Source organism: Plectropomus leopardus, chromosome 8 (genome assembly GCF_008729295.1).
Source record: "Plectropomus leopardus isolate mb chromosome 8, YSFRI_Pleo_2.0, whole genome shotgun sequence".
Lineage (NCBI taxonomy): Eukaryota > Metazoa > Chordata > Actinopteri > Perciformes > Serranidae > Plectropomus > Plectropomus leopardus.
In genome coordinates, this window is record NC_056470.1 from 15,510,111 (window position 1) to 15,536,479 (window position 26,369).

A 26,369-nucleotide genomic window follows, 5' to 3' on the forward strand; every position below is an offset into this window, starting at 1 on the left:
AACACTCAACCCACAGAGAAATACAGTCTGTATTCATGAATTATGCTTTTAAACAAGCCGTCCAAACTTCTGTGAAGTTGTGATGTCACAATTATACTATATAAAGGTATAAAGTGCTGCCATACCATATATCATAGACTTTATATATAGATGGACGATGAGTCCCCACTTAATCTCACTATACACACTGAAGCCAAAATATCCCCCAGACAGCTGCTGACATCTTGGTTGAGTTCCCGCCCATACACCCATCCGTCCAATCACGAACAGCACCATTGAATGCGGGCACACTGCAGCATTAAATAACATAGCATTAAATAACTACTTAAGACCAAACTTATCAGAAAAACAAACAACTGAACAAACATCAGAGGGATAAGAACAACATAGAATGAAAGAAACCATCTTTGGGGAAAAAATTACTTGGTCTGTAGTAGTGTAGTTTTTAGTTTGGCCCATGTCCCATTCACTATATGGAGGGAGTGGGATTTATGACCTATACAGCAGTCACGGGATGATCGAGATGTTTTGGCTTCAGTTTTGGGAGCTGTCATGTCGTCCATCTTTATTATACAATCTATGGCTGTTACAGTGCAGATGTGGCAGACCTGGAAAAGCTGACCAATCAGAGCATTAAAAGCTTTAAAAGACAGGCACTAAAACATTTCACACACACACACGCACAGCATTTCAGATAAGAGTGAACACAATCATATTCAGGCAGACAGTATGAGTGAGCTAATTTGTATTTCGAACATTAACGCATGGAAACATGCTCAAGTAGAAACCACACAAACAAATATGAATCTGAGAATGAGCATAATATGGGACCTTTAATTCTGCAGAAACACATAAAACTAACAGAACAAGGTGATGGTCTCTGGGAGAATTACACACAACATGTAGTATCACGTCTCTGGTATCTAATTCAGACAGTGGGTGAGGAATAACACCAACAGTAGATTTGCTTTCTGTGTCAGCACAGCTCATTTTAAGATAAACAGGGCGGCCGCAGAGCTACCCGCTGAAGGAACACAGCTACCTTCCGACTGAACGCACTAATAGCATGTAGGCTCCTCTCTGCCACTGAGCATCACACTCTGCAGCAGGAAGGCCCAGTGGAGCGAGAGGGATGACAGGAGGACGGAGGAGATGAGGAGGCTCTGTGTCCGAGACCTGCTGCAACAGATACAATAACACTGCAAGAACAGCACAAGGCATATTGCTATTCAGACAGAAAGAGCAGATTTTTTTTGAGACTACGTATCCCTGTGTGCCTGCCTGAGGGGTACACACAGTATTATGAGAAGGATTTGAGTTGACACAAGTCACAGTCGCTTCATCGCCGGTGTGGAGGAGGAAGAGGAGGAGGAGGAGGGGAGATGAATTATTCAACCAGCCTGCGCTGCTCGGCTCTGACGTCTTGTTGTGTCTTATGGGGAGGTGAGGGGAGCTGGCGACAACAAGCAGCACCTCCTCACAAGGCGGCCGTCACATGACAGCCCCAGGATAGAGCATCCAAGGAACCTCAATTTTCCCGAGGACAGGGCATCATTTCAGAGAGCAGCAGTAGAATAATAGCTCCCTCTCAAAATGACAGCCATCGCTGCGGCACACCATCACAGATTGCTGGTCTATCACTCCCCACACACACAGGATGAAATGACAGCCCTGCCCCGCTGATAGCAAGGCATCTCAGCCTGAGTAAGTGTTCCTTCTGGCTTAGCCCGGCTTTGATGTTATTATACCATAGCAGTGCAATATTCAGCTCCAAGATTTACTACCTGCTGCTGGGGTGATCTCTTAAAGCTCAGTGTTTGTGAAGCTGAGAAAATGGAAGCCTGAAAAAAAAAAAGACGAAACAGGAATGCTTGATCTATTCTGTAACACATTTCTCCCGTCAAGCAGAAACTCTATTATTCAAGAGCAAATGTAGGACATGAGTATTATCAAAACAGACCCAGCATCAGTCTCTCTGCTCAGCTGGAGAATTACAAACGTAAAAAAGAAAACAGAGAATTAAGCGTGTTTTCTGCTTTCCCTCTTTCTTTTCCATTTAGCGAATGAGCAGTGAGAAATCAAAATTGTTTACCCTTAAAACAGGATTATTGTGTCTCGCGGTTGATGGGATTTAGCAGTCTGCTCTACCTCAGCACACAAACAAATATGTTTATCAGAAGGCATAAAAAAAGAGAGAGAAAGTCGTTTCTTGTGGTGTAACTTAGTCGTTTATTTTAATTCCACAAATTTTTCAAAAAAATTACAAAATACTCAAATGGAGAGAACACAGGACTCACAATTTTTCTTATTATTTCTACTTTTTGTTTACATTGTGTCATCCCATGGCGACTACTCATATATACAATAAGCTTCAAGATACCAGTATATATATAAATCTTAGCAGTCAGAATTTACATTCTGCTATTGCCGCTTTGAAACAAGAAGCTAAACCATTGACAACACTTAACATCAAAGGTTTTGGAGACACAAAAAGAGGGAGTAAAAGGCAAGGGAACCGTCAGGAAAACGAGGCAAAGGTGACGATGAGGAGTACGTCGTCGGGAGAGAGACAGAAATCGATGGGAGATGGCAAGACAAAGTGACAGGTTTCTTGTCGGGGCTTCAGAGACTTTTTTGGATTTTTAAAAAGGGGGGAGTGGTGCATGAATTTGATGTTTGCAAGCGTTTAAATGTAAATTATAGTGCTCCAAGGGAAGATATGGTCACTTTTAAAATGCAAGTACAGTTTCTTCATTTGGTTAACTGAAATTTAAAAAAAAAAAAAGCCACAGTTTTCTAAATGTCCATGACGGTCAAACAGTCTTAGTGCATGGAACAAAAGCGAAACTCATGTCATGGCTACAGCGAAAAAACAAAACTTGGGCTCGTGTGCACTCGTATGACAGGTCAGCACAACTTTTAACAGTCAGTGGCACACACACAAACACACACCGCTCCTGAGGCCCAGGAGTGTGTGCGTGTATCCCTAAGGAACCAAGGCAAAACATTGTGACGAAAAACACACGCGCGCTCACACACAGTCATCGACCCTCTACCTCCTGGTGGTCACGTGTTGGCAGGCCCCCCTCTAGTGTCACAGTGAACATTATTACAGCCTAGTTGGAGGATGACTCAGTCGCATGTGAGCCCTGCAACAAACGTGACGTGACTGGACCAGGTGGAGAAGAGGGGACACCCACAACACAGACTCATAACCATTCACACTTTTAAAACAATCCTGAAGTCCTGTTCAGCTCCTGATATTGTGAAGTTAAAATTCAGGTCCTGGTAATTAAAAAAAAAAAAAAAAAAAAAACTTGTGGCAATGTCAGATTTCTTCAGTTGAGCCAAATGTGTTTCTGGCATCCACATGTTTAAAATCATAATTAAAATCATTCTCTGTTAAAACAAAAAATTTATGACGAATCACTCCAACGTGTTGACTTAAATATTGATTTTAGGCAAAAGGATAAAAACCAATCGGGTGGAGCTCGAGCTCTCAGTGCAAACTTTAGTTTTTCTTTTGAATCCACGGCTTCAGCGTGCACTCCGCAGAGGCCTCGGTGACGGCTGCGTCACCTCTTCAAGTGTTTCAAATCATCAACTCAACACGTTGAGTTTACACATTCTGACAACCTGCTGCGTGTCAAAGGTGTGTGATGAATGGATGTGGGTGTGACAGCTTTATGGTTTACATCATGTATGTGGGACTAAATCTAACACAGTGATGTCAGAGGAACGTCACAACCGAACCACAACTCTCTCAGAAACTGCTCGTATAATGCCATGGTGATCCCCTCTGAAACAAGGGATAATGCTTCAAAACAATTATATTGGAGGTTGAAACGACTTGGTTTGGAGTCCACACCTAGTAATAATAATAATTATAATAATAATTATATGTTTATATATACTATTTACAGACTCAAAAACGCCATGCTGTAGCTTTTCTTAAAATTATGAAAAACCTCCAACAATGTATTAAAATAAATGTTGAGTTTAAGATAGCACTTGTTATTTTTCCATAAACGGCCTGACCGGTTTTGTCTTTTTTTTTTTGTTTATAAGCACAGTGTCTTGTTCTAGCACCTACAAAAAAACGTCAGGGAAGCTTGTCATGCAGGAGTCTTGAGGACGTTGTCACTACTGGCTATATACCAAAGAAAGTCAATGTCTTGAAAAATAATAATTAAAAAAAAAGTCCTTGACAGGAACCAAAAAAAAAAAAAAAAAAAAAAAAAAAAAAGAAAATATCAGAAGAATTCTCAGACGATCCACTTGGCCTTTTTCTGTTCTTCAAATTGAATGATGAAATCTGTAACAACTTCCCGTGTCCTGCACCTGTCGGTTGCTGCCTCCCCTGGCTGGTTACAGCTGCTTGTCGCTTTCCTTCTTCAGCCGGCTGAAACACAAATAAAGTATTAACATTTGGACACACGCACTCAGTTTATCTCAATGTTTTTTGGTCTAATCTGTGTTGCTTATCTGACCTGTAGTAGTCCTCCTGGCCGGGGAGTGGTCCTCCGTGCATGTGATGATGTCCGTGGAGCCACTGCTGCTCCATGGCCAGCCTCTGGAGCTCAGCGGACTGGGCATGCATGGCCTGCAGCTGGTGGGCTGCGGACATGGGTGGTGGCAGACCTCCTGGTAGGTCCCGTGGGTATGGAGTACCTGGACGAGGCACAGACCAAAGATTTGATCAGGCGATCTGGCAGAGCTCAGATTGATAGATTGGATGTGATACTGCTGTTAATGAGAGATGATGTTGGCAGAGAGCCTTACCGAAGACTGGGTGGCGCAGCATCTCGTGTTCATGTGGCGGCTGACCAAGGAGAGGGTTGGGGATGGCGCCGGGCGGGTAAGGGAAGCGAGCCAGGTGAGGTCCTGCTGCCAGGGGATCTACTGCCAGTGGATGGCCCCCCGAGCCTGGAGGACACACAAGACATTCACCACCACCTTCTGGGCGTCAGAGTCTTAGGTTCAGGGTGCACTCATTTCACGACAGTGTATCACAAACAGTGCATGCTGCAGGCATTAGTGATACACAGCTTAATATAATGTTACTCCTCTCAAGGTTGACCAAAAGAGTGCAGGGACGACTTTACTATATTTATCCACTGTGAAGCATCTGCTGGCTCCATCAGAAATGTAATGAGGACATAATGATGCTTTAATCCAATCTCATATGTCAATGCTGTACGTTAATACAGAGACAATAAAATATGAGGTAGAATGTCAGATCATGCGGTTAAATACCGAAACTAGAAAAGGTGGAATGAATTATTCCGAATTCAAGTCCCTTCTGTTCACTCCTCACTGTTATGAGAGAAGTAATATATATTAAATGTATAATTGTATTCACAGACAACTTGATTCAAATCACAACACAAGATATTTAAGTTATAATAACCTCCTCAAAACTTTCTTATTGAACATTATTTAACTTATAACAAACACAGGGCACCCTAATTCCTATCTGTCCTATTTCTCATCCGTCTTTTAGTTTTCTTTAAGATTCCTAAAAAAAACTTTTTCCTAAAAACTTGAAGCACAGAGTTGAACTGGTTAGCAACATTTCTACTCTCTCTAATCAGTGTTGTCAAAAATATTGATTTATTGATACATAGATTCTGAATATTGAGGATTTCAGTGTTTATTTTCTGCAGTACCAATACAGCAGTACTAACTGCACTTTCTCGCTCTCTCTTTTTGTTCACGTTTATTAAAGTTAATGTCATGCTAAAATCGTGTTATATTTATCTTTCAGTACAAAGTTTAACCTGTATGGACCCAATGTCAATTTTGTCCATTAAATGTTTTGGGGGGAAGCAGTTTTGAGGATCTAAAGACAGCTCTGTGAGGCAAAACTGTGATTTGTGATACTGAGTTATATAAATAAAATTGAATTGAATTTCTCCCTTGGAAACAAAAAATGGAATAAAATATCAGTATTTTTTAAGGTATTGTGTTAAAGTTAGAATTTCCAGCATTGTGACAACACTACTTCTGATTAAAAATGTGACCCCATCCATCATCCCAATATTCTCATTGAAAAAATAATGTATATAATAATGTTTTACTAAAATGGTTTGCTCTCGGTTTAAATAACAAATGAATTTGTGTCCTAAAATTGCTGCATTTTGTATATGTAACAACTAATTATTGGAGTGTCCAAGGTTGGGTCCTCTACTACTTTAATTTAATATATTGATATATACCAAGTATTTTTTCTCATCTGTGTTGATAATACAATCTCCCTTTCCACATAAAATGCATAAGTAAAGACATTACACATTAACATCCATATCACACATTAAAACATTCAGAAAAAGGAGCTAAATTATTCATAAATCCTTTTACAAATATACAAATACATAAAAGAATAATGCATTAAAAACATGTTGAATATGTCTGTAAAAGTGTGTGGAAGATACTGAAATGTTTGAATTTGATTTTTCATTGATCCCATTTCTAAATGCTGTTACAGCAACATTTCTGTTTGATAAACATAAAGAGAATACTAGACTGCGAAAATGTCTCAATAAGATATCTATTACAGGAAATATAAAAAGCAACTCTTAAAAAATGGTTGTAATTGCGAGAGTTAAGACCAGAAAAGAAAAATCTTAACAACACTTGCAATTTGCAACCTGACCAAACACATTTTTGATATCACGACTGCATTTGCTAAACAATCAGCAATTTACAGCCTGAAATCTTCCCAGAATTGATAATATTATGTCTTATTTCAATACGTATATTTACATAGACTAAAATATATGATATTGTTGTACAGTTGTTATGTGTTGTATGGTGGTGACATAAGCGTGTATTCATGTGAGCAGGGCTTTCGTTTACCTTGATGAAGAGGGTCTTGCTGGTGGAGGTGGAGGTGCGAGTGAATGTGCGAGTGCTGGTGGTGGTGTGGCGTGACGTTGAACATCTGTAGACGGGCGATGGGGTCGTTGGCCACCGTGGCCATCCTCTCAGCATGGAGTCTCTCTGCGGCCAGCCTCTCTGGGTAGCTCATTTCTGGCCGCAGCTGGGGCCCAGCGAGGGCCAGCCGCTCACGCTCTAATGGGTTCAGGCCAGGATGGAAGGAGGCGAAAGGGTGAGGGCCGGCCATGGGGGGCAACGTGATGGCCCCATGCCGGGCAAAGTGCTCCATGGGGTTTGTGGAGGGGTGGAGCGTGTCCATCTCTGGAGGCTTAACCTCGAAACCAGGTTTCATCCTTTCTCTCAACTCCCTCTCACGAATCTCCCTCTCACGCATCTCCCGCTCTCGTAGCTCGCGCTCCCGCATGGCCGGGTCGGCGTTGTATAAGCTGGGCATGTGATAGGCCAGCAGCGGGTCCGCAGGGTTGAGGGACACAAAGAAGGGGTGGTTTCGATTGGTGGGGGACATGACGTGGGGTCGGGCGTATTCGCTGAGGGTGCGCAGGGCAGGGGTGTCGGGGCCGATGTATGGAGGCACAGCTGCGATCGTTGTGGGGGGGCCGTCGAAGGGTGGACGCATGTGGGCGGGGCCGGCCATCTGAGGTTCACCCATTCTGCCCTCATGAGAGGAACTGGAGGCTTTCTGTGAGGAGAGAACAGCATGTTTAGTCACATTTAAAGGAAAAAAAATTGACCACTGGCAAACTAAAGGGAGACAAACAAAACCACTCACCGCAGCTCGCTCCGCTTCCTTTTCCCGTTCCCGCTCTCTTTCTCGCTCTTTTTCCCTCTCCCTCTCTCTCTCTTTCTCTTCTCTTGCTTTCTGCTCTGCTTCCCTCTTAGCTTTCTCCAGCGCCTCCTCTCGCTTCTTGGCCAGTTTGGACGAAGCCAGTGGAGTGAAGTAGTAATCTGTCCTAGCACACGAGTTGTAACCCCGGTCCAGGTGCTTGTAGAACCTGTGGTCGTGGCGGAGATAAAACATTCAATATTTACTCAGAAAAATGGAGGGATGTTCTAGTTCATAAATGAATACTTGTTACAAAGAAAACAAAATGGGCTGGAGAGATATTCCTGTTAATTTTGCACGCTGAATGGCAGGATAATGTCCCATTAGATGAAAAGACAGCTTGTATTAGCTTACACTGGTCCATTATTCAAAAGGAAACAAACTCCCTTGGCATTCACTTTTGCTGCTACGTTGAGTATGTATTAAAACCCTCATTGCTATTCATTGGCAGTCTGAGAGCCACTTAAGCACAAGGCAACTACAGATACTCATATTCAGATGCCTCGGTTCACCCGCATCTCACTGTAATTAATCTCCCTGCTCTCCATCCCCGATAATTCCTCGCCATCAGCCCCTCAGAGCTCAGGGCTAATTGTGGCCTTGGATGCCTGTTTTGCTGAGGACATTCGATTTGTTGCTTACATCAAAGCCTTAAAATCTGAAGGCAGACACTCTTTGTTGTTGGATGTGTTTGAGAGCTAATCAGCATCCCCAGACAAGACAGCAAGCAGCTCAACAGACTGCTGATAAATAACAGCTTGTGCAGGTGTCGTTTCTCTTTTTCAGAGATTCATTTACTCTGCCTGTTTAAGGCGGAAATATCAGGTCGTTATGCTGCCTCGCTGTTCTGTATGTACAAGAGACAGGAGACAGCAACCAGCAAGGAGACAGCCAGAGAGACGCGGCGATGGGTGGCACAGGTGGAACGTTTTGACGTTGTGTTTGTGTGTTTGCGACCCACCGCGGGAGATTTAAAAAGCAGTTGATAGCAATTAGCAGCTAATATAATAAAAGAACAGCGGCCGTAAATGTCTGCAAACTGGGAAAACAATAAGATTTTGGGCTTCTTCCCCTCTGAGCAGACGACCAGATCAGCCGCCATATAACAGAAGGCAAATGATTGTTATCGATATGTTATGCCTTTGTTATTGTTTAGAAAGCTCTGCTGCTGCATATATTTTATATCACAGTACAGGTCGCTGCTGCTGTGTTACACGTCACGCCCGTCATGCCTCTTTTGACTGCAGGATACCGTGAAGCTGTGTTTTCACACACAGAAGCAGTGTGACGCTGCTGTCGTTTGGTTCTGTAAAAACAGGGTTCCTACAGCTTTAAGAAGGTGTGACGTCAGACTTTTTATGACTTTTCTTTTTAAACCACTCAGAAATAAATGTAACAACAATTTTACGGTAACCAAAACTGAAGAAAAAACATGAATCGAACATATTTATTCTGACATAAAACTTTTTTTTTAACTTTTTGATGTTAATGCGAGAGGCATTCTTTACTATTTTGAGTTTACAATGCAACATCAGGAAAATAATTTAAAAATATTACTTCCTGTCTTTTCTTTTTTAAGACTTTTGAAAGATCTATTTAAGAACATTTTAATGCTAAGGCTTTATTTTTAGATTAATGGATTCAATGCCTTTTAAGACTTTTTAAGGATCTGTGGAAACCCTGTGTAATAATGCAAGGGCAGTGCACGGGGGACTTCATGCAGGCCTATGTCATGATGTCGCTGTAAAAGCGACGATTGTTTTGGTAGTTTTTGTGTTTGTACACGCACCGTGCTGACTGGCTGGCGTGGCTGGGCGTGTTGACGACGGTAGGCTCGGGGGAGGGGCTTCTCTGTGGGGGTGGAGGACTCTCTGGCTCTTCTGTCTCGTCCAGAGGCTCCTCTTTGATGTGTACAGGTGGGAGTACCGGTCCCGGGCCGGCACAAGTGACCGAGGCAGGCAGTGGCATGGAGATGGAAGAGGGCGGAGCGGAGGAAGATGGAGGCTGTATACCGGGTATAGAGTTTGATGAGGATGGAGGAGGGCCGGTTGGAGGTAGAACTGTATTGAAAGGATGAGACGAGAATGGCGGCTGTGGTGGCCCGTTGGGGTGTGAGGCTGCTGCGGAGGGCGGCAAAGGAGGAGGCGGAGGAGGTTGGTGGCTGGCTGATGGTGGGAGACTCTGGGACTGAGTGAGAACTGGAGGCTGGGCTGGCGGAGGCTGAAGCTGCTGCCCCTGAGGCATGAGCTGCAGGGGAGGCGGGTGTGCTGATGGAGGATGGTGGGTGGATAAAGAGCTGAGGGGCTTGAGGGCGGGAGGTGGAGGCAGGTTTGAAGGCATCTGAGGGAATGGAGGCGCCGACACGTGGGGTGGGTGTTTGTGGGACTGTGGGTTGGGTATCTGAGGGATGGGTGTGGTTGGCGGGGGCTTGATGGGCGGCATGGACATTGGGGCGGGGGGCAGCGGCTGCTCTCTGGGAGGCTGACCTCCACTCTGAGCGGATGACTGGGACTGGGAAGGAGGCGTGTGCGGCCTCTGCTGTGATTGGCCGGGGATTGGCAGGGGTGGGACCTGAGACTGACCCACAGGGAAGCCCTGAGGGGGCATGGAGTGAGGGTGAGGCATGTGTGAGGGGCCAGGCTGCAGTGGATGCGGCATGGGCGGCATGGGCCCGTGATGCGAGCTGGGTAATGACTGAGGTGGGACTGGGGGGCCAGGAGGTGGAGCCTGAGTCAAAGGTGAATGTGGAGAGGGAAGCCTTTGAGGGTGAAGGGACGCTCCTGACTGGATGAGAGACATCGGGCTTGCCTGGGGCAGAGGCTGGGGAGGTAGAGAGGTGGGGGCCGCTGTGGGGGAGACCTGTGGGGGCAGTGAGGGGGCTGAGGCTGCAGGTGGAGGAGGTGCCGAGGAGGCGGCGGATGTGCCTGGCTGACACTGGATGACTGGAGGGTGCTGGCTCTGCAGGAGCTGCTGCTGCTGGGCTGACGAGTCTGAATCGCTCTCATTGTCTCGGGGGCTGGGGATGCTCGGGGAGGAGCTCCGGTTATCCTGGTCAATGTCTTTAGGATCGCTACTGAGCTCCTCGTTGATGCTGCGCCCATCAGAGCTCTCGCCCTCGCCTTCCCCTTCCCCCTCTCCTTCTGAGGGCGAGTCTGGCCGACTCAGCTCCTGAGGGACGGAGGAGAGAGAAGGATGAGTATCAACACACCAGGTCTCTGCATTCCACTGAAACGCATCCCAACAGCAAAACAAGCACCAGACTCACTTGTGTCTTGGACTTTTTGGCGCTGGCTCTCTCGGGCTCCTCTGTGTCTGAGGCGCCCTTCTCTCGCTGCCGTTTGGCACTCTTCAAAGGTGAAGGAGCCTCCTCTTTAATCTTCTGTGGAGCCAAAGCAGCAGAGCCATTAGGGTACATTTAACAGAGATAAATGAGTATAAAAATAAAGTTTATTCTTTGTTTACCTTGCTCGGCTTCTTCATGGAGTCTGTCTTGCTGTCAGTGCTGTCCGTACTTGCAGCGCTGGGAGAGGTACGTCCGCTGGAACGCAAATCCTCGTTGGTTGGGGAGGCTCTGCCATCAGGACTGGCTGTCTGCTTCTTACGACCACTACGTAGCGTCGACATCTAATAACAGATGCAACAGTAATATTAGAGCTCCGTATGATTTGAAATTAAGATATATACCCTCTCAAGTCCAAATTCAACTTTTCAGAATATTTTACTGAGTTCCCACACATTTTCATGGACAAAATTTCAAAACTTTACTACCCATAGTAATGTTTTTGTTACCTAACTTGCTTGGTGTTTTTTTTTTTTAATTATCAGATTGAAAGTCTATTCAAACTTAATTTCAACTTGCTGGCATACAGCAAGGGAGAGATAGAATAAAGGGAGAAAATGAAGAAACGTACATGATGGTAAACAAAACATCACACATTTACGCACATTAGAGCTGCAAAACATTAGCAGTAAGGGTGGGAATCACCAGAGGCCCACACAATGCTATTATCATGATACCCAGCTCTAAATACAATGTTACTGTGATTGTAAATGTTTTGTGATATGATGAAAATTGTGATAACTGATACTATAATTTATTTTTTAAACTGCAAATGAATGGAAAACTTTATCAAAATCTGTTTTTGTCTAAAGAAATTGATTTATTATTCTAGAAGGCTTCCAAAAGTTTAATTTGTTTTTGCAACATTAACAATTTATATAATAAAATATCAATGCTTGGTGTTGATTTGATTCGATAACGCCACGCAAAAATATCCTGACAGTATACCATAACAAGTTTCCCCCCACCTGTAATCGACAGCTACAGAAAATAAATTTGCTGTTATGTTACATAAGAAAGGTTATCCCCAGAGGATTACACTAACAACTTCATTACACACAACAAAATGTAATGACTTTTCCAAAAGGTTTTTAACTTTGTCCATTCCTTTTCCAGGCCTGGAAAGCATAATTGAGAAATTTCATGACTTTTCCAGAAACCCTGTTTATAAAAGCAAATGCATGAAACAATGCATGTCCCAACACTTCTTGTCTTGAGATGATAGTTTTTGTGGTCTGGCTCCGGGGATGACTCTGAGGTCATGGTTCCTGAAGGGGAAAATAGATGGATAGATGAGTGCACGCACCGAGCCTCGGTTCCGTCGGGTCCTCATGCTATGCTTCCCGCTGAGTCCATCCTCTTCCTCTTTGACAGGTTTGAACATAAATGGCGGCGGGTCCACAGGCTTCTCTATGGGGGGCAGCTCACCGTACTTCTTGAAGTGAATGCGGCAGTCTGTGCACAGCAAGATGTTCTCCCGGCCCCCGTGGTGCCAGTCCTTGGAGGCTGAGGAAAGCCATTTACAGTTGTGAAATAACACACTCTCGCAGGCGGTGAGGGGTACACACAACACAAAGAAATGATCTCAGAACTACAGTATTACTGCAGAATATAGAGGACATCATTGAGTAACTTTGTTGTTTAACATCTAATGAGATAAATCACTTTCGTGCTGGAGATGAATCGATGATGATACATGTGCTCTGCTACAGACTGCATTCAAATGTTCAGTGATAAACTAATAAGGTCTACATGGGTTAACACTATAAAGCTAAAGCTATTAGCCACCCTAGTTGTGATGGCAGTAACCTAAGTGTGATCAGATGGGAGCCTGGCACTGGGAGCCAGCTGTGTGGAGAGAGGGGAAAGATAATGAGGTGGAGAGAGTGAACGAGCTGTGGGCTCATGTCTGATTTGATCAAATTAGTCCTGACATCTTCTGATGCCCATCTGTCACACAGCGCTGTGTTGTGCAGCTTCACACTGATCCTAATCAGAACAGGAATAGCCAAACAAGTCCATACGACCAGTGAGAGTGTCTGTAAATGTGGACTGTGGTGTCTTACTGGTCGTGAAACAGTGGCGGCAGGCGTAGCCCTTCAGCTCCTGTTCGCTGTCTTCGCTGTCAAAGTCATCTTCGCTGGCTGAGCTGAGGTCCACTGGAAGAAAGAGAAAAAACTCTTCATATAGGTCGCTCTAACACCAGAACGTATCAGGTCATTTCTTTTGTGGCTGTCATTGTGGGGGTCGAATATACGTACAGAACTCGCTGGAGGGGGGGCGCGAGGGAGTGTTGACAGGAGTTGAAGCGGTTCGCGTCTTGATGCGGCGGAAGACGGGCTGGCGGCGGTGTCTGCGGTGGGCTCGACAACTGGCTGCCTCGGGGGTCTTTTTCCAATAGTAGTAGAAGGTAATAAGCTCCCCCTGTAATGACACCCAGAACAAATTCAGTTAAAATGAGCAAATAAATCACAAGAGCACTGACAGGAGAAGGAGGCATCACTTTTGAAGTGACTGAATTTAGAGGAATTAAAGGTCTATTTGTCCAGGTTGTTGAAAAATAGTCACTGTGAAATATCTGCAGTTCGGCTGAAAAAAATATGTGGAAAACACACATTAGCAGTCAGCACAGTATTTCACAGTGAAAGGCCATGGAGTGGGCAAGTCCATGCCAGGATTTGTAGCTGGCCAGGCATGTTTATGCTGTGGCCCTGTCTGTCCCAGGATTAGGCGAGGAGGCTCGCTGAATGCAGGGATATTAGGATCAGTGCATTGGTGGCTGCCTGGGTGGCAGGAGCTTGAATGGGAACAAAAGAACATGTCAGGCAGAGCTTTGGCGCTACAAATAGGGAGTGAAATGGCTCCTCGCCCCTTCACTGGAAGAGTCAATTGAACTTTAATCAAACATTCGGAGGGGCGCGCTTGCCAGCGAGCGAGGCGGATAAATCCAGTGTACAAAAGGCCGCCAGGAAATCAATACCCAACTGAAACATTAACACACGCAATCATGGATCAGAAAGCACTTTGCTGAAGCAGCCTGTGCATATTAACTGCCGCTTTCCGGCCACACTCATAACACACAAGCCTTGAAAATTGGCGACAGGAGTCAGGCACAATTATGTTGTTTCCTTTGGGGCTTTGCCCTGCTCCGCCACGCCATGAACTAGTGGTCCTATAACAAATTCATGAAGGTGTGGTGTGACTGTTGGGTGAGCAGTAAGTCACCTGTAATCTTTACAGCCCAGAGGGCACCCATCCACTGTCTGAGGTCTGTTAAACTGCTGCTCAACAAAGCTCCCAGGGTTTAATGGCTATCGATTGTTTTCCTTCTCCACCTCAGCTGAGAAACTTGACATAAATTAGTCAGTGCGTTGCTCTCTGAAATGCATTAACAGCTTTTCAGCAACAGCTTAACATCGTGTATCAAAATGTTGCAAGACAAACAACGGTAGGAAAAGATATGATGAAATGGAGCAAAGTTGTAAGTAGCTACAAAATGCTCACTTAAAGGAATACTTCAACTTTAAAATGACCATTTGCTGATTAATAAATCATGTTGTGTTTACTTGAATTTGTAATGAAAACTTTGTTGTTCTCACATGCCTCCACGCAAAACTGAGAACATATTGATTTATGATTGATTGGGGACCATAAGAGATATAAAAATGAAAATATATGTGTTTGGGAAGCACTGAGCTTAGGACTGGATAAAGGAGACTCAGATTATTCGGCACGAGATGTTAGAGAGTTAGTTGTTTTGATATACTAGTTTTGCTGTAGTTAGATGTGGTCCCAAATCAATCAATAATTCAATATGATCCCATTTTGTGCGGAGTCATATTAATTCAAGGTAACACCACATGACTAACTGATATACAAATTTTGATTTCATTTAATTTTTTTGCCAGAAAAAAATTGAAATTTGTCTTGCTTCCCAGGACATCAACAGTCAACTTAAATAGAAAAAAAAAAGAATTAACGAAACAACAAAATCATACAACAGATGTTACAAATCACAACAAACATTACAAAAAGTGGATGCAGTACAACATATTACTCATTACGTAATACACTCAGAGTTCCACCTAAGTTACCTGAAGCCATACTCTGATTTAATAGGTTGACAGACTGAGGGGACAAATAACCTGTTGAAATGCTCATTTTGTGTATAAAATATTCCTTTAACACTCTTTGAACAAGAAGAGGACTTAACATTGTAATAAAGCCAGCTATTTCAAAGTATTAAAGGCTGGTATTAGAAGAAACATAAAGGTAACTGCAACTTTAATTTCTTATCTCATTAAATGCAACACTACTTGAGGCTAGCTGTTTTTTTTTTTGTTGTGTACTGTGAGGAAACACAGGTCAGGGATTGACCGGTGTTTGCTCCTTTATCGCCTCAACAAGTCGTGTGAGTATCTGACATTAAGAAACTCAATCACCACTTTGATTGGCAGAAAAGGCTCCACTCAGTGGGCTTAGGCTTGTTTAATAAGATCTCCCTTCATGTGCCTCTTAGGGGTAATTCATATCTACCAGTGGCTGTAGGACTCTGTCTTATCAGGCAAAGCAGTGCTGGGAACATTTACTGAGGGTGTCTGAGCTCAGTGAAACTTTCTCATATTTCAGGGTAAATTAAGGTGCTGCTCCCTGCGATGGCAGAGTCAGTGCTCCCGAGTAAAACTGTCCCGAGCCCCACAGCTTGTGCGAGGGTTTTTTAAGACCTCAAGACTGCTGCAGATGAGCACATCTGGATACTGGGAACGGTTCCACATGTAGAAGCTCAGCAGAGACAAATCAGTACTTTAAAACAGAGAAATCAGTCGGATAAAGAAGAAAAAATGAACCTTCTACTTATGGAAATTCTTTTTAATGTTCACAGTCATGGCAAGAACAGAGCAGCTAGTAACGTCTGTATCACCGGAACAGCTCTATTAAGTTGCCATGTGTTCATGCATCTATTTTAGCCTGCTAAAGAGAACTTTCTTGTTGTTTCCTGTGCGCCTCCCTCTTCAGCCTGCGCCGGCCAGTTGGGAAGGCAGGGCGCAGGTGCTAACTGAGGGAAGGCAGGCGTCCTGATGTGAAATCTAATTGAAATGTGCAGATCAAAAGTGTCGAGTGGTGCCGAGCGCTGGCTTTGCTCTGTGCTTAATGACTGTTCTCAGCAGTGCCTCTCTGGCTCCTCGCTGCAGGCTGACAACTACACGGCCTCAACAACAGCTTGGCAGACACGGGGAAAGGTCACCCTGCCTCTCCATCACTTACACTGTGTCAAGTACCATTACATTAAGCAGGGGCTAATGAAAACATTAACTTGGGCTTTTGAATGGGAATTAACAGGTGCACCGATGAACTGGTGTAGCAGGATATTAGCGGTTGGTGGAAAACAAAAGAAGGAGCCTTGAATTTGAGTGAATTTATTGAGTTGAAAAGTGAATACATTTAATTAAAAAAACCAAAAAAAAACAAAGAGGAAATACCATCTGGGCCCTGGGCTTTCCCTCAATTAACCTTCAAAAATATGGAAGAAATGGCTATAAAATGAGCAAGAAATTAGCAAAAAGTTACAAGGAAATTACAAAAAAAATGTTTTTCTGTGACATAATTTTAAAGATATAATCATAAGAATTATAAATGTAGTTTTCTGGATAGGTTTTCTTGATATTTTTGATCCACCCCATCTATTTTTTAGGTAATTTCCTTGTAACCTTTGACTTTTTTTTTTGTAATTTGCACGAAATTTCTTGCCAAGTTGCACATTATGTTTTCCCCCATGTTTGCTAAAAAAAATTAAACCAATTCTCTTAGGTTTCAGAGGTTTAAATGCCCTTCTGAACACAGCACAGAAAAACTGATGTTGTCCAGATGTTTAAAGGTTACATTGTAAAAAAAAAAGCTAACTTTTTGTAATGTTTGTTTTCTAATTTACCTTTACAGTCTGAATGCAGATTTTGAACACGATGATGGAGGTAAAGCTTGATGTGGAGTTGCATAACGATGTCTGTGAGTGAAGTGCAGTTAAATATGAACACAGCGTTCCCGTGGTTGAGAAAGGCTTTGTGTTGTAAATTAGTGTCAAACAGAGATTGATAGAGTACCTCTTTCAGCCTGCCTGCACGTCAAATTCAGTTCCCCTGAAGTCACATATGTCCGATCTCACACACTGACTGCGTACTTTTCTCTATCAAAGTCACTTTGTCATGCTGCCATATGCCCACAGCAACACTTTCATTTACCTTGTGTTTCTTCCCCATGATTGGGTGTTTAGCCAGTTGTGTGTGCGAGGCTTCTAAGCAAAGTTGGCATTTTTACTTCAAATAAAGACAACAGTAAATCAGACCTTATTGCACAAACCTGCATCTAAAACAGTTCACCAGTACCCGCTAAAAATTCATGGAGATACTTGAAATAGAAATCTAGATTGGCCCCGGCCTCCGCACCATAATTTTCCTCCAGTCCACTAAATCACTGCAGAGCGGTACAGAGTGTGCTGCCGCTCCGCAGTACATGAGATAGTGACAACATAAGCTCAGTATTATAAGGCCTTTTAGACTGCTTCCATCTGCAGGAGCTTTCTGGCCAGTGGATTATCCGACAAGGAAAGGGCTTACCCTCCTATCACGACACTCAGGGCTTCCATTTCGCTTATTGCCACTTAAAATGGTCGTCTACATAAAAGTGCGTGTGAAATGGGAGTTCAAGATTATGCACAGCAATGTTTTCTTGAGATGAGCTGAGAAACAAGTTCATCATCTGTCGTGCATTGACTTGCACTCATTTTCTGTTCATTGTAATTAGCATAAATTAATTTAAAAATAATCTGTGCTCTTTAGGGTAGCAGCTGAAAGACTGCACATAAGTCGTGTGCTGGCACATAAATAGAGTTTCATGTTTATTTATGGATTTAAAAAGACTTTTTTAACCTCATTATTTGAATAAAATGAGATTGCATTGAGATGAGAGCAAGTGCTTTGTTTTGTAACGTAAGTCAACAGGTTTTTTACTCAGCCATCTTCTGTTCCTGTTTGTAGGCTTCAGACTGAATATGGTTAACCATGAAACCTCTGCAGACTACAGCTTAATTGCGGGTGGGAGTGCAGGTTGAGGCTGAGTGGGAGTGCAGGCTCCTCTGCTGGGCTCGGTGGTCCTGTGTGCGCGGGCAGGGCTGAGGGCGAGGGCTAAACTTGTGTATTTACACCCTCATCCCCTCTCAGGCCCAGGCCTGAACAGATGGTTTCTGTTTTTCCTGGCAGATTTGTGACAGAGCCACAAAAGGCCCCTGCTTTGACATGAAGCCAAACGGTTAAGGCCGTTACTGGCAAGAGCAGGGGAAGGAGGAGAGAACAGGGGAGAGCTGAGGAGGGGGAGGGCCGAGCGTGGAGGAGAGCCGAGAGGGAGGAATAAAGAGCCAGCGGAGGATAACAATGGACAATCAACATCGAATCCAACCACAACCCTTCCCTAATAAAAAAAATCTCCTCGCAAATATCTGCTAAAAACCCGAGGCTGCAGCACGCAGGGAGCATGTGATTTCTGGGTTCTGGTGGCCGATGGTGAGTTGTGTAAACATCCATTAGTGCAGCATGAACCTGTGCTCCTCCTGCTGCCTCCACAGTCTGCAGCCGGAGGAGGGAGGACTGCTTCCTGATTCATTTCGGCGAGGTGAAGGGGGATGTATTTCTCTGAGCTAAATCAAACCAGGGTTTAATTATGTATGTGCTCGACCCCTGGACTCGGTATTCTTCATCGGCCATGACAGGTTTTACAGCGTATCGTTTCAGTGAGTGGTGCTTGACTTTTCTGTCATCCTCAGGCTGACTGTAGTGGTCGGGAGGAACTTTGTTGACGCTTGTGTGTGACGCCTGCAGGACCTTCTGGCATGTTTATTTATCTTGAGTCTTTAAACAGCATTACTATTCATGTTTAATCTGTAATTAATAGCATCTTTTTGTGATGCAGATGAGATAAAAATTTGTCACATAATATGCAGGTAAAACGTTCCTGCGACATGACGAGGTACCCGGTGAATTCTGGGCAAGTTAAAATAATTTTCTCAGTCCTCTTTAGACTTTAGACGACTGAATAGTGAAAGGACCTTGGCTGGTGGAGTAGGGTGCATGTGAAAGGCGGTTAAATAGACAGCCGTTCCCTGCTGCGCGGCGCCTTTCTGCTGGAGAATGACTGAATAAGCTCTGCTTTCACAGGTCAGGGATGCACATGCTGAAGAATCAGCACTCGTGTTTTTCCCGCTGTAAGCGCTTTTGCCAGTGAAAGCAGATTGGATGGCAACAGTGCCTTTTTGCTGGAGGGTCGATCCTGCGTGTTCTGCTGATAAGCTAGTCCCCAAAAAACCACAACATGAAGCTTACCAAAGAACTCAATTACACAGGGAGCTCCAGCTCTCCGAGCTCCATCTATTAGGCTGGGGAAAGGGGGGGAAAAAAAAGAAAAGATTTTGCCCGCACTCTGCCGCGCTAAATTGCCTGTGGTCTGCTAAAAGAACATCAATACGCGCTGGTTGAGCTTCCGTCAGCCGACAGCGATTTCACTGCCTAAACAAGTTATATCATTTACCAAACACGAAAGCTGTTCTGTCACGCTGGTGACAGCTGCTGCCAACTGGACCAGGCCCTGTAGTTTGTAGCTGGTTTAATTAGTGTTTGAACCAAAGCATTTATAATCACAGTCATCCCCAAGGTTCTGGCTGCTGAGCTAAGGACACGGCAATGAATTCAATTTGACGTTTGTACAGATTGTACCGGGGCAAACATCTGCTGTGAGGTTGTGTTGAGAACACTGTTCTCCTGTTGGCCATCCTGTAAATGACAGGGCCTGGAGGGAGGAGGGGGGGGGGGGGGGGGGTGCTCTCTTTTCTCCGAGAGAACAAGATGCTGCGAGAGCCACCGAGCACATCACCTCATCACCAGTAAAGCAGTGTTTTTAAAATCAGACATGCAGCTCAGGTCAGCCATGTGCCCGTACGTCCTTACGACCACAACACGCTCTAAAGTCAAAGTGACTTTTGTGCCCTGCGCAGCTCCGTCACCTGCCACAGTCAAGAGCTACCAAGAAACACAAACCACGAGAGGACGCTAGACAGAGACACGACTTCTGCTGAGAAATGTGTTTTTTTATATGACTGCTGCTACCTGGCCAGCTGCTAGCATCAAACTGTTTGCCATCTGAGGACACTTGTTTGACTTGTGACGCTAACACGAAAGCACAAACACACCGTGGCTTCACCTTTGTTAGCTTTGCCACTGCACCTTTCTGTCTTTTCCATCTCTGTGTCAAAACAACGCAGGAACCAGCAGCATAAAAATGTCTCTTTGGATCAGTTTAGTGTTTGTTTTTTTTCCTGCCCTGCAAGCTGCAGCTGATGTTGTGCTTTGCAAGTCCCAGCTCACTGTACTAAAACTGTGACATATTACTATACAGATTCATATCCATTATTTTTTTGTTCCTTTTTTCCTCTAAATCTTCACTCTTAATTATTTTTACCAAGTTTGAGTAAAATACAAATAGTGAACTATGTTGGAGATCAGGTTAACTCTGTGCTGACACACTGTATGAACTTTAATATTTAAACATGGCGTACAGGGGAGCAGTCACGAGAGAATAAACGACAGGATGCAGAAATGGGGCCTCGAGGGAAAACTCAACCGATAAACATTCCCACACACACACACACACACACACACACACACACACACACGCCGAGCTTTTGTTCTATGCTTGTAAATTCTTTGCCATTACTTCATCAAGTTTATGAGATTATGGCTGCTCTATTTTATGGAGAAACACTTTTTATGGGCTATAAATACATAAATACACTAATATATGACAATGAAGTCAATAAACTACTTGTATTTCCAGAGTCAGAATCAGATTCATTGCCAAGTAGGTTTTCTTTTTTCTTTTTTTAATTTGCTTTGATTTTTTGTGCAAAAATTAAACATATAATAAACATATTAAGAGGTATAAATATATCATAATAATCCTAAAAAAATATAGGGCAAATACTGCAACACTCAAGAACTTAAATATAGAATAGAAACATTTACAATAAAAATATGGTAGAGATACTTTTCAAAGTACAATAACAAGACAAACATGCACACGGAAACTGACAGCTGTACAGTTTTGTGCAGGATGTGCAAAGGTGTTTGGCAGGGAATGTGCGAAAGTTCACGGTAGAACAAATAAACAATGTGCAATTTTTGTGCAGATTTCATGAAATTTAAAATCTCTTATTGGACAGTCAAAGTAGTTTTAGGTACGAGTTGATTTAGCAGTGTTTCACTAAGTAATGCATAATTATAATAGCCTTGTCCCTGAAATATTAAAATTCCAGTTGTGCATTAATTTTTACACCATTTAATGTGCAAATTAACTGTAGTACCTTTTCCCCACCACTGAATTGTTTTGGGCTCAGTTCTTTCTGTAAAAAAAAAAAAAACATAAAAACTTTCTAATTTGATCCAATTTTCAAACTGTCAATTTCTCTGTTTGGCTGCACAGCAAACAGAGCCGAAACAAATCTGCTCAGCAAATACTGCGTGTTGATCTCCCCTAAAACCACATTTTTATGAAAACCCCTACAGTGAAAATATCAGCAGCCGAGTTATCTGTGATCTGCCGTTTCAGCATATTTAGCTGTTTAAACACTGGAAGCAGAAAGCTCATGTTCCATGACGTCCTCTCTGGAGTGAAGGAAATGGTGGCAGCACAGTTAGCTGCAGACGGTCAGACGACACACCCACTTCCCCCTCTGGGCCTTTATGTGACTTTATATAAAGCATTCCTGAGTGCTAGTCGGGCCTGGTGTGTTTACACAGCGCTGGGTGCTTACCCTTGGCACTGGGTGTTCTGAGCCGCGCTGGCACTTCAGGGGCAGAGCAGCTAATAGGGGCTAGCGGGAGGAACAGTGAGGAGCAGACACACTGTACTGGACCTTTGGATATCAGCCCGAAGGGTTTCACGCTCTGAACTCCGCATCAACAACAGTGGTACGGCAATGACTTAGGGCAGGGACACCCTCATTTCTGCAACACGCTCCTTTTTTTCGATTGCTTAGCATGCAAGAGGAATGACAGAAATGTGCGCCTGTGACTGGAGATAATGGGAAGGACCTAAAATATCTTGTTGCGCTCATGTTCCACATTTGGGAATGAGCAGGTAGAAAATAAACGGAGCTGTCCTCGGGGTATTGACTGGCACTCGCTTATATCAGTCTCACAGCACAAAAGCAAGTTCAATCATAAGCAAAGAGTTTTATTTTTTTCCTGTGCAACAACCCCGGCTTTTCAGCGACTATATTGAGCTCCACCTTACCCCTGCTCCTCCAGTCGCTGCTACCCTCCCCGTGCTCTCCCAGTCATTTTCTCCTCTTTTCATATGTTTAAAGGGCAGTTTATTTTCCATTTGTAGAGGGAAAATTAATCTCTCTCTGCTCTGTAGTGGTGGCAGGCCCAGATCCTGGAGGAGGTCTATTACCTCTCCTGCCAAGTAGACTCCCCCTCCAGGTTGAATTACATTAATACCTCCTTTATAGCCAATCAACTGGACTAGTCGTATATTTCAAAACCAGTAAAAATAATTGAAGAAACCTCTGTGAGGAAACTGTGTTCATACACTTTAATCTCTTATTCAAGAGGTTCAAATTGGTTTGGAGGAATAAAAATGTAGCACAAAGGAGGCGACACTAAAGAGATTTTGAGTAAAGAAAAAAAATATATATCACATGATCTGTAGGGGGTGTTTGAGGAGCAGGGGCTGACATCTCCTCAGCTCACAGCAGACAAGGAAATGAAGTGGCGAGAAGTTATGACAAACACCTTTGATTTTCCTTTGACGTCTGTGTCAGCACTGTAGCGGCACACTTCCAGCAGGAGCGGCCTCGCAGAAACAGCAAGGTCTGCACTGCTTTCTGAATCAAAATGCAGATCTGAGAATAATTTAACAGCTAAGTCAAAGGTGCGGAGGGCTTTGAAGCAACATGTACATGTACAGCATGTTCCCTTTATTGCCGGTTAGAGCAGAGATAAAACTCTGAAGCGCACACAGGTTTACTTGCGCAGATATAAAGAGACAAAGATTACAGTAAAATGCTGTAGCTCAGCTTAAAGAGACAACACACAGTCTGTGTGGTTGCTTTGTTTTGTTTCCAGTGTAATGATCACATTTAATAAGCTTAAGTGGTGTTTGTCATTGTTAGTGCTGGATTTGACCCATTTGCACCATGAAACAAGTTGCACAGTTGTGCAGGGATGATTAACACATCGACGCGTGCGCACACTCACGAACACAGAGGAGGGAAACTCTGACAAGCTTCTGTCTGCATACATAAACAAGCACTTACATCAGTCCCTTAAAGCGCAGCTGTTATTAAATTGTGTTCTCCCCTTTAATCCAAAATGAACAAGCCTTAAAACTACCACGATAGAAGGAATTTAAATTATAGTTTAATCCTAATCATAGTTAAAGGCTCAATAATCTGTGCTCCACAAGTGAATAAAAGACTGAGTAAATTCAAAGTACAAATTAGGAGCCTACTTTCACTTTCAGGTACTTTTCAATACATTAAAACAGCAACAAAATCATGTCATGTCATTTATATTTTTTGATGCTGTTTAAGGTTGGTTGACAGTATTAATGTTAGCAAACAAAAGAAGCGTATATTTTTAGCTATAATCAGTTGAGAACAAACAGCGGTTTGACATCTTTAACTCTTTAATATCTTGGTTTAAGAATGTACAAAAACCCTCTAATTTATATGACCAAAAATAATCGATTGGGCCTGCGTTTCTGTCGATATAATCCAATTTCAATTTGCCACTTTAAGACCCCCAGATAAAACTGTTTCCTTTAAAAGCACAACTATTAGAGAGTTTGCATTTGTAGTTATTTCGCTTAAAAGGCTCTCATCGTAACCTGCTTTCTAATCCTCGTGTAAGCCATGATGCTGCACTTTAGAGTTCACTACTTTGAAAGTTTGTGAAAATGTAAAAAAAAAAAAAACAAAAAGAAAATCTCAAGTGCTGATATAACACTTGAGCACAAACACAAACATGAGATGAAGCAGGCTGCTCTTGAGACCTGAGATGTGCTGCAAACACAGCGGCTCACATCACATCTGCACAACTTGTTTACCGCTTGCTAAGAGAGAGTGCTAATTAATGTTCAGCGTGTCTCTTTTAAGGTTTCGGTGGCCGTCTGTGCAGCACATTTAGCCTTTTTTTCCTCTCAGGTATAACAATATGCTTTCTTCAAAACAGCCAGAAGGAGGATCTGACAATACTGCAGCACATTTATTGGCAGGCAGCACTCACTTCTTATCAATAAGGCCCATGGTTAAAAACCCGCCACGCTCAAAATATCACACCAGAAAATGTTTTACTGCTCACGCTGTACATTAGTTACGAGCAAACCACATGTACCTCGTTTCATATGCCCCAGTTCAATAAAACAAGTGACACACGCTGAAAAAGTTCGGCAGTATGGAGGGAATTAAATCGTCTTACCGTTTCTTTGTTGGGCAGCAGCTCTTTCCGGATCCTGAAGAAGTTTTTGCCGAACTGTCTCAACCCTTTAATGAAGCGCTTCTGCAATTTTTTCACAGAGGAAGAGAGAGAAAAAAAGAGACCAGTTAGTATGTGTGAAGTCAGCTTAGCTGTGGCTGCATAAAGTTACAGGCTAACACCAAGACAAAAGCATTGTTTTCATTTCGTCAGTCTGCGGTTGGGGAGGTTTGATGTGAATCTAGAAATCTCTGTCGCCGTTTAAACTCCGGAGAAAATACAGCCATGTCAGAGCAAAACTAGAGAGGAAATGACAAGTAAGGCAGGGACAGACGCTGAGCTAAGCTTGTCTTTTCATGTGGAGAGAAAATACAGTTAAAAAAAACTCATAAAATGATATAAAAACATGCTTGCTGGTATACATGTTGAATGTGTTGTCAGTGAAAAGTTCAAAGCCTTAACTTGAGCGCTGAAAAGCAAGAAAATGTCTCACTGTGCATGCTGGACAGTTTCTATTTTTGCCTTTACATTTTGGCAATTTTAACAGCAAAGAAGACATGTCAAAATTTAAAATCTACAAATATACCCTCACACGAGTGAAAAGAGAGGAACAGTATGATGACAGAAACTGCTTCTTCAATAACATCGGGTTTATTCTGGCATGAAAACTCAATGTGAACACACCACCTCACCTCAGCGCGCACAAAAACAACATCAGAAAGGAACAAATACCAAAAAGCTGAAAAACCTAAATGTATTTCTTCTCCTTTAAGAGCCACAGACCGCGAGCCATGAAAAGCGGAGGCTGAAAACATTCATAACCAGCGAAGCAGACAACCAACAGATTTACTTTCTTGTTCCAGAGGCGAGCCCCGTTCCTCAGTGATCTCAGCCAACCGTTTCCACCAAGTAACTCCAGCAAAAAGCAGGGAAAAGTCCTCAGGGAGCACAGCACCAATCTCTACATCCAGCCACAGGTAAAGGAAAAATTAGGAGGCAAATCCACAATGTCTCCGATGGTACATTGCTTTTTTTTCCTCTGTTTTTTTACAAGCAAGAAATAGCTTGTCACTCTCTGCTCTTCCACTACAAAGGGGAAGGCTTTACATGTGATCTTTCTGCAAGAGAGCCTCTGGTTCGCGGCAGGCTGGAAAACCCGGAGTGGAGTCTTGTGCTTCATGTTAGTGTCGGGCACGGCTCTTAAATCAGCCTGATCTCGATCCTCTAAAACTGCACAAGCAGGCGTCATGTCACTACGACCGTCACAGGAAAAGCCAAGCCACTGTTTGTTGTTAAAACTGCACCATAGCAGCATGCTAGACTGAAAGAGCAACTAGAGCAGTCCTTTAAATGCATTCAGAGCTTTGGGGTGAGCACACACACACACACACACACACACACACACAAACACAGCCACAAACTCAACTAGCTGCCAGCCTGAGAGGGGAGGCAGCTCTTGGACATGGTGAGAGGAGACAAGGGAGAGAGAAAATCAGGCATGGAGCCTCTTCTGAGTGTCAGGAGTTCATTTTCCATGCCATGTACAGTGCGTTATGTAACCACAGATTGTTTACATACCCAGATTTTGGTGGGGAACAAAGGCCAAATTTACAGAAGTAACACAGCCAGCTGCAAAACACAACTGTCTCTCAGGAGGGAAAATTACAGGCGAGAAAGACAGACCTATCTCAACAACAGGAATGAATGGCTGTATTTATCTATATTACGCAAACAAACTCAACAGTCCCAAGTTTTAGAGTTTAACAGCATAATTGTGAGGAACAAA

The 26,369-nt window shown here is 43.4% G+C and overlaps 1 protein-coding gene across 5 annotated transcripts in view; it reads right to left on the reverse strand.

The window, feature by feature from the left end:
• Positions 1-2,209: 2,209 nt before the first annotated feature.
• The window catches only part of rerea (arginine-glutamic acid dipeptide (RE) repeats a), a 152,647-nt gene continuing 128,487 nt past the window's right edge, over positions 2,210-26,369 (reverse strand). For 3 of the 5 annotated variants that reach the window (XM_042491197.1, XM_042491196.1, XM_042491200.1), the window contains 12 exons: positions 24,587-24,667; positions 13,325-13,487; positions 13,130-13,222; positions 12,370-12,569; positions 11,186-11,347; positions 10,989-11,102; positions 9,513-10,891; positions 7,670-7,892; positions 6,859-7,579; positions 4,783-4,956; positions 4,491-4,671; positions 2,210-4,402 (listed from right to left, as the gene is read on the reverse strand). In XM_042491197.1, coding sequence (XP_042347131.1) covers positions 4,369-4,402; positions 4,491-4,671; positions 4,783-4,956; positions 6,859-7,579; positions 7,670-7,892; positions 9,513-10,891; positions 10,989-11,102; positions 11,186-11,347; positions 12,370-12,569; positions 13,130-13,222; positions 13,325-13,487; positions 24,587-24,667 — 3,525 coding nt within the window. In that variant the 3' untranslated portion in view covers positions 2,210-4,368. The remainder of the gene's footprint in view (positions 4,403-4,490; positions 4,672-4,782; positions 4,957-6,858; positions 7,580-7,669; positions 7,893-9,512; positions 10,892-10,988; positions 11,103-11,185; positions 11,348-12,369; positions 12,570-13,129; positions 13,223-13,324; positions 13,488-24,586; positions 24,668-26,369) is intronic. The other 2 variants (XM_042491198.1, XM_042491201.1) reach the window with 1 other exon arrangement.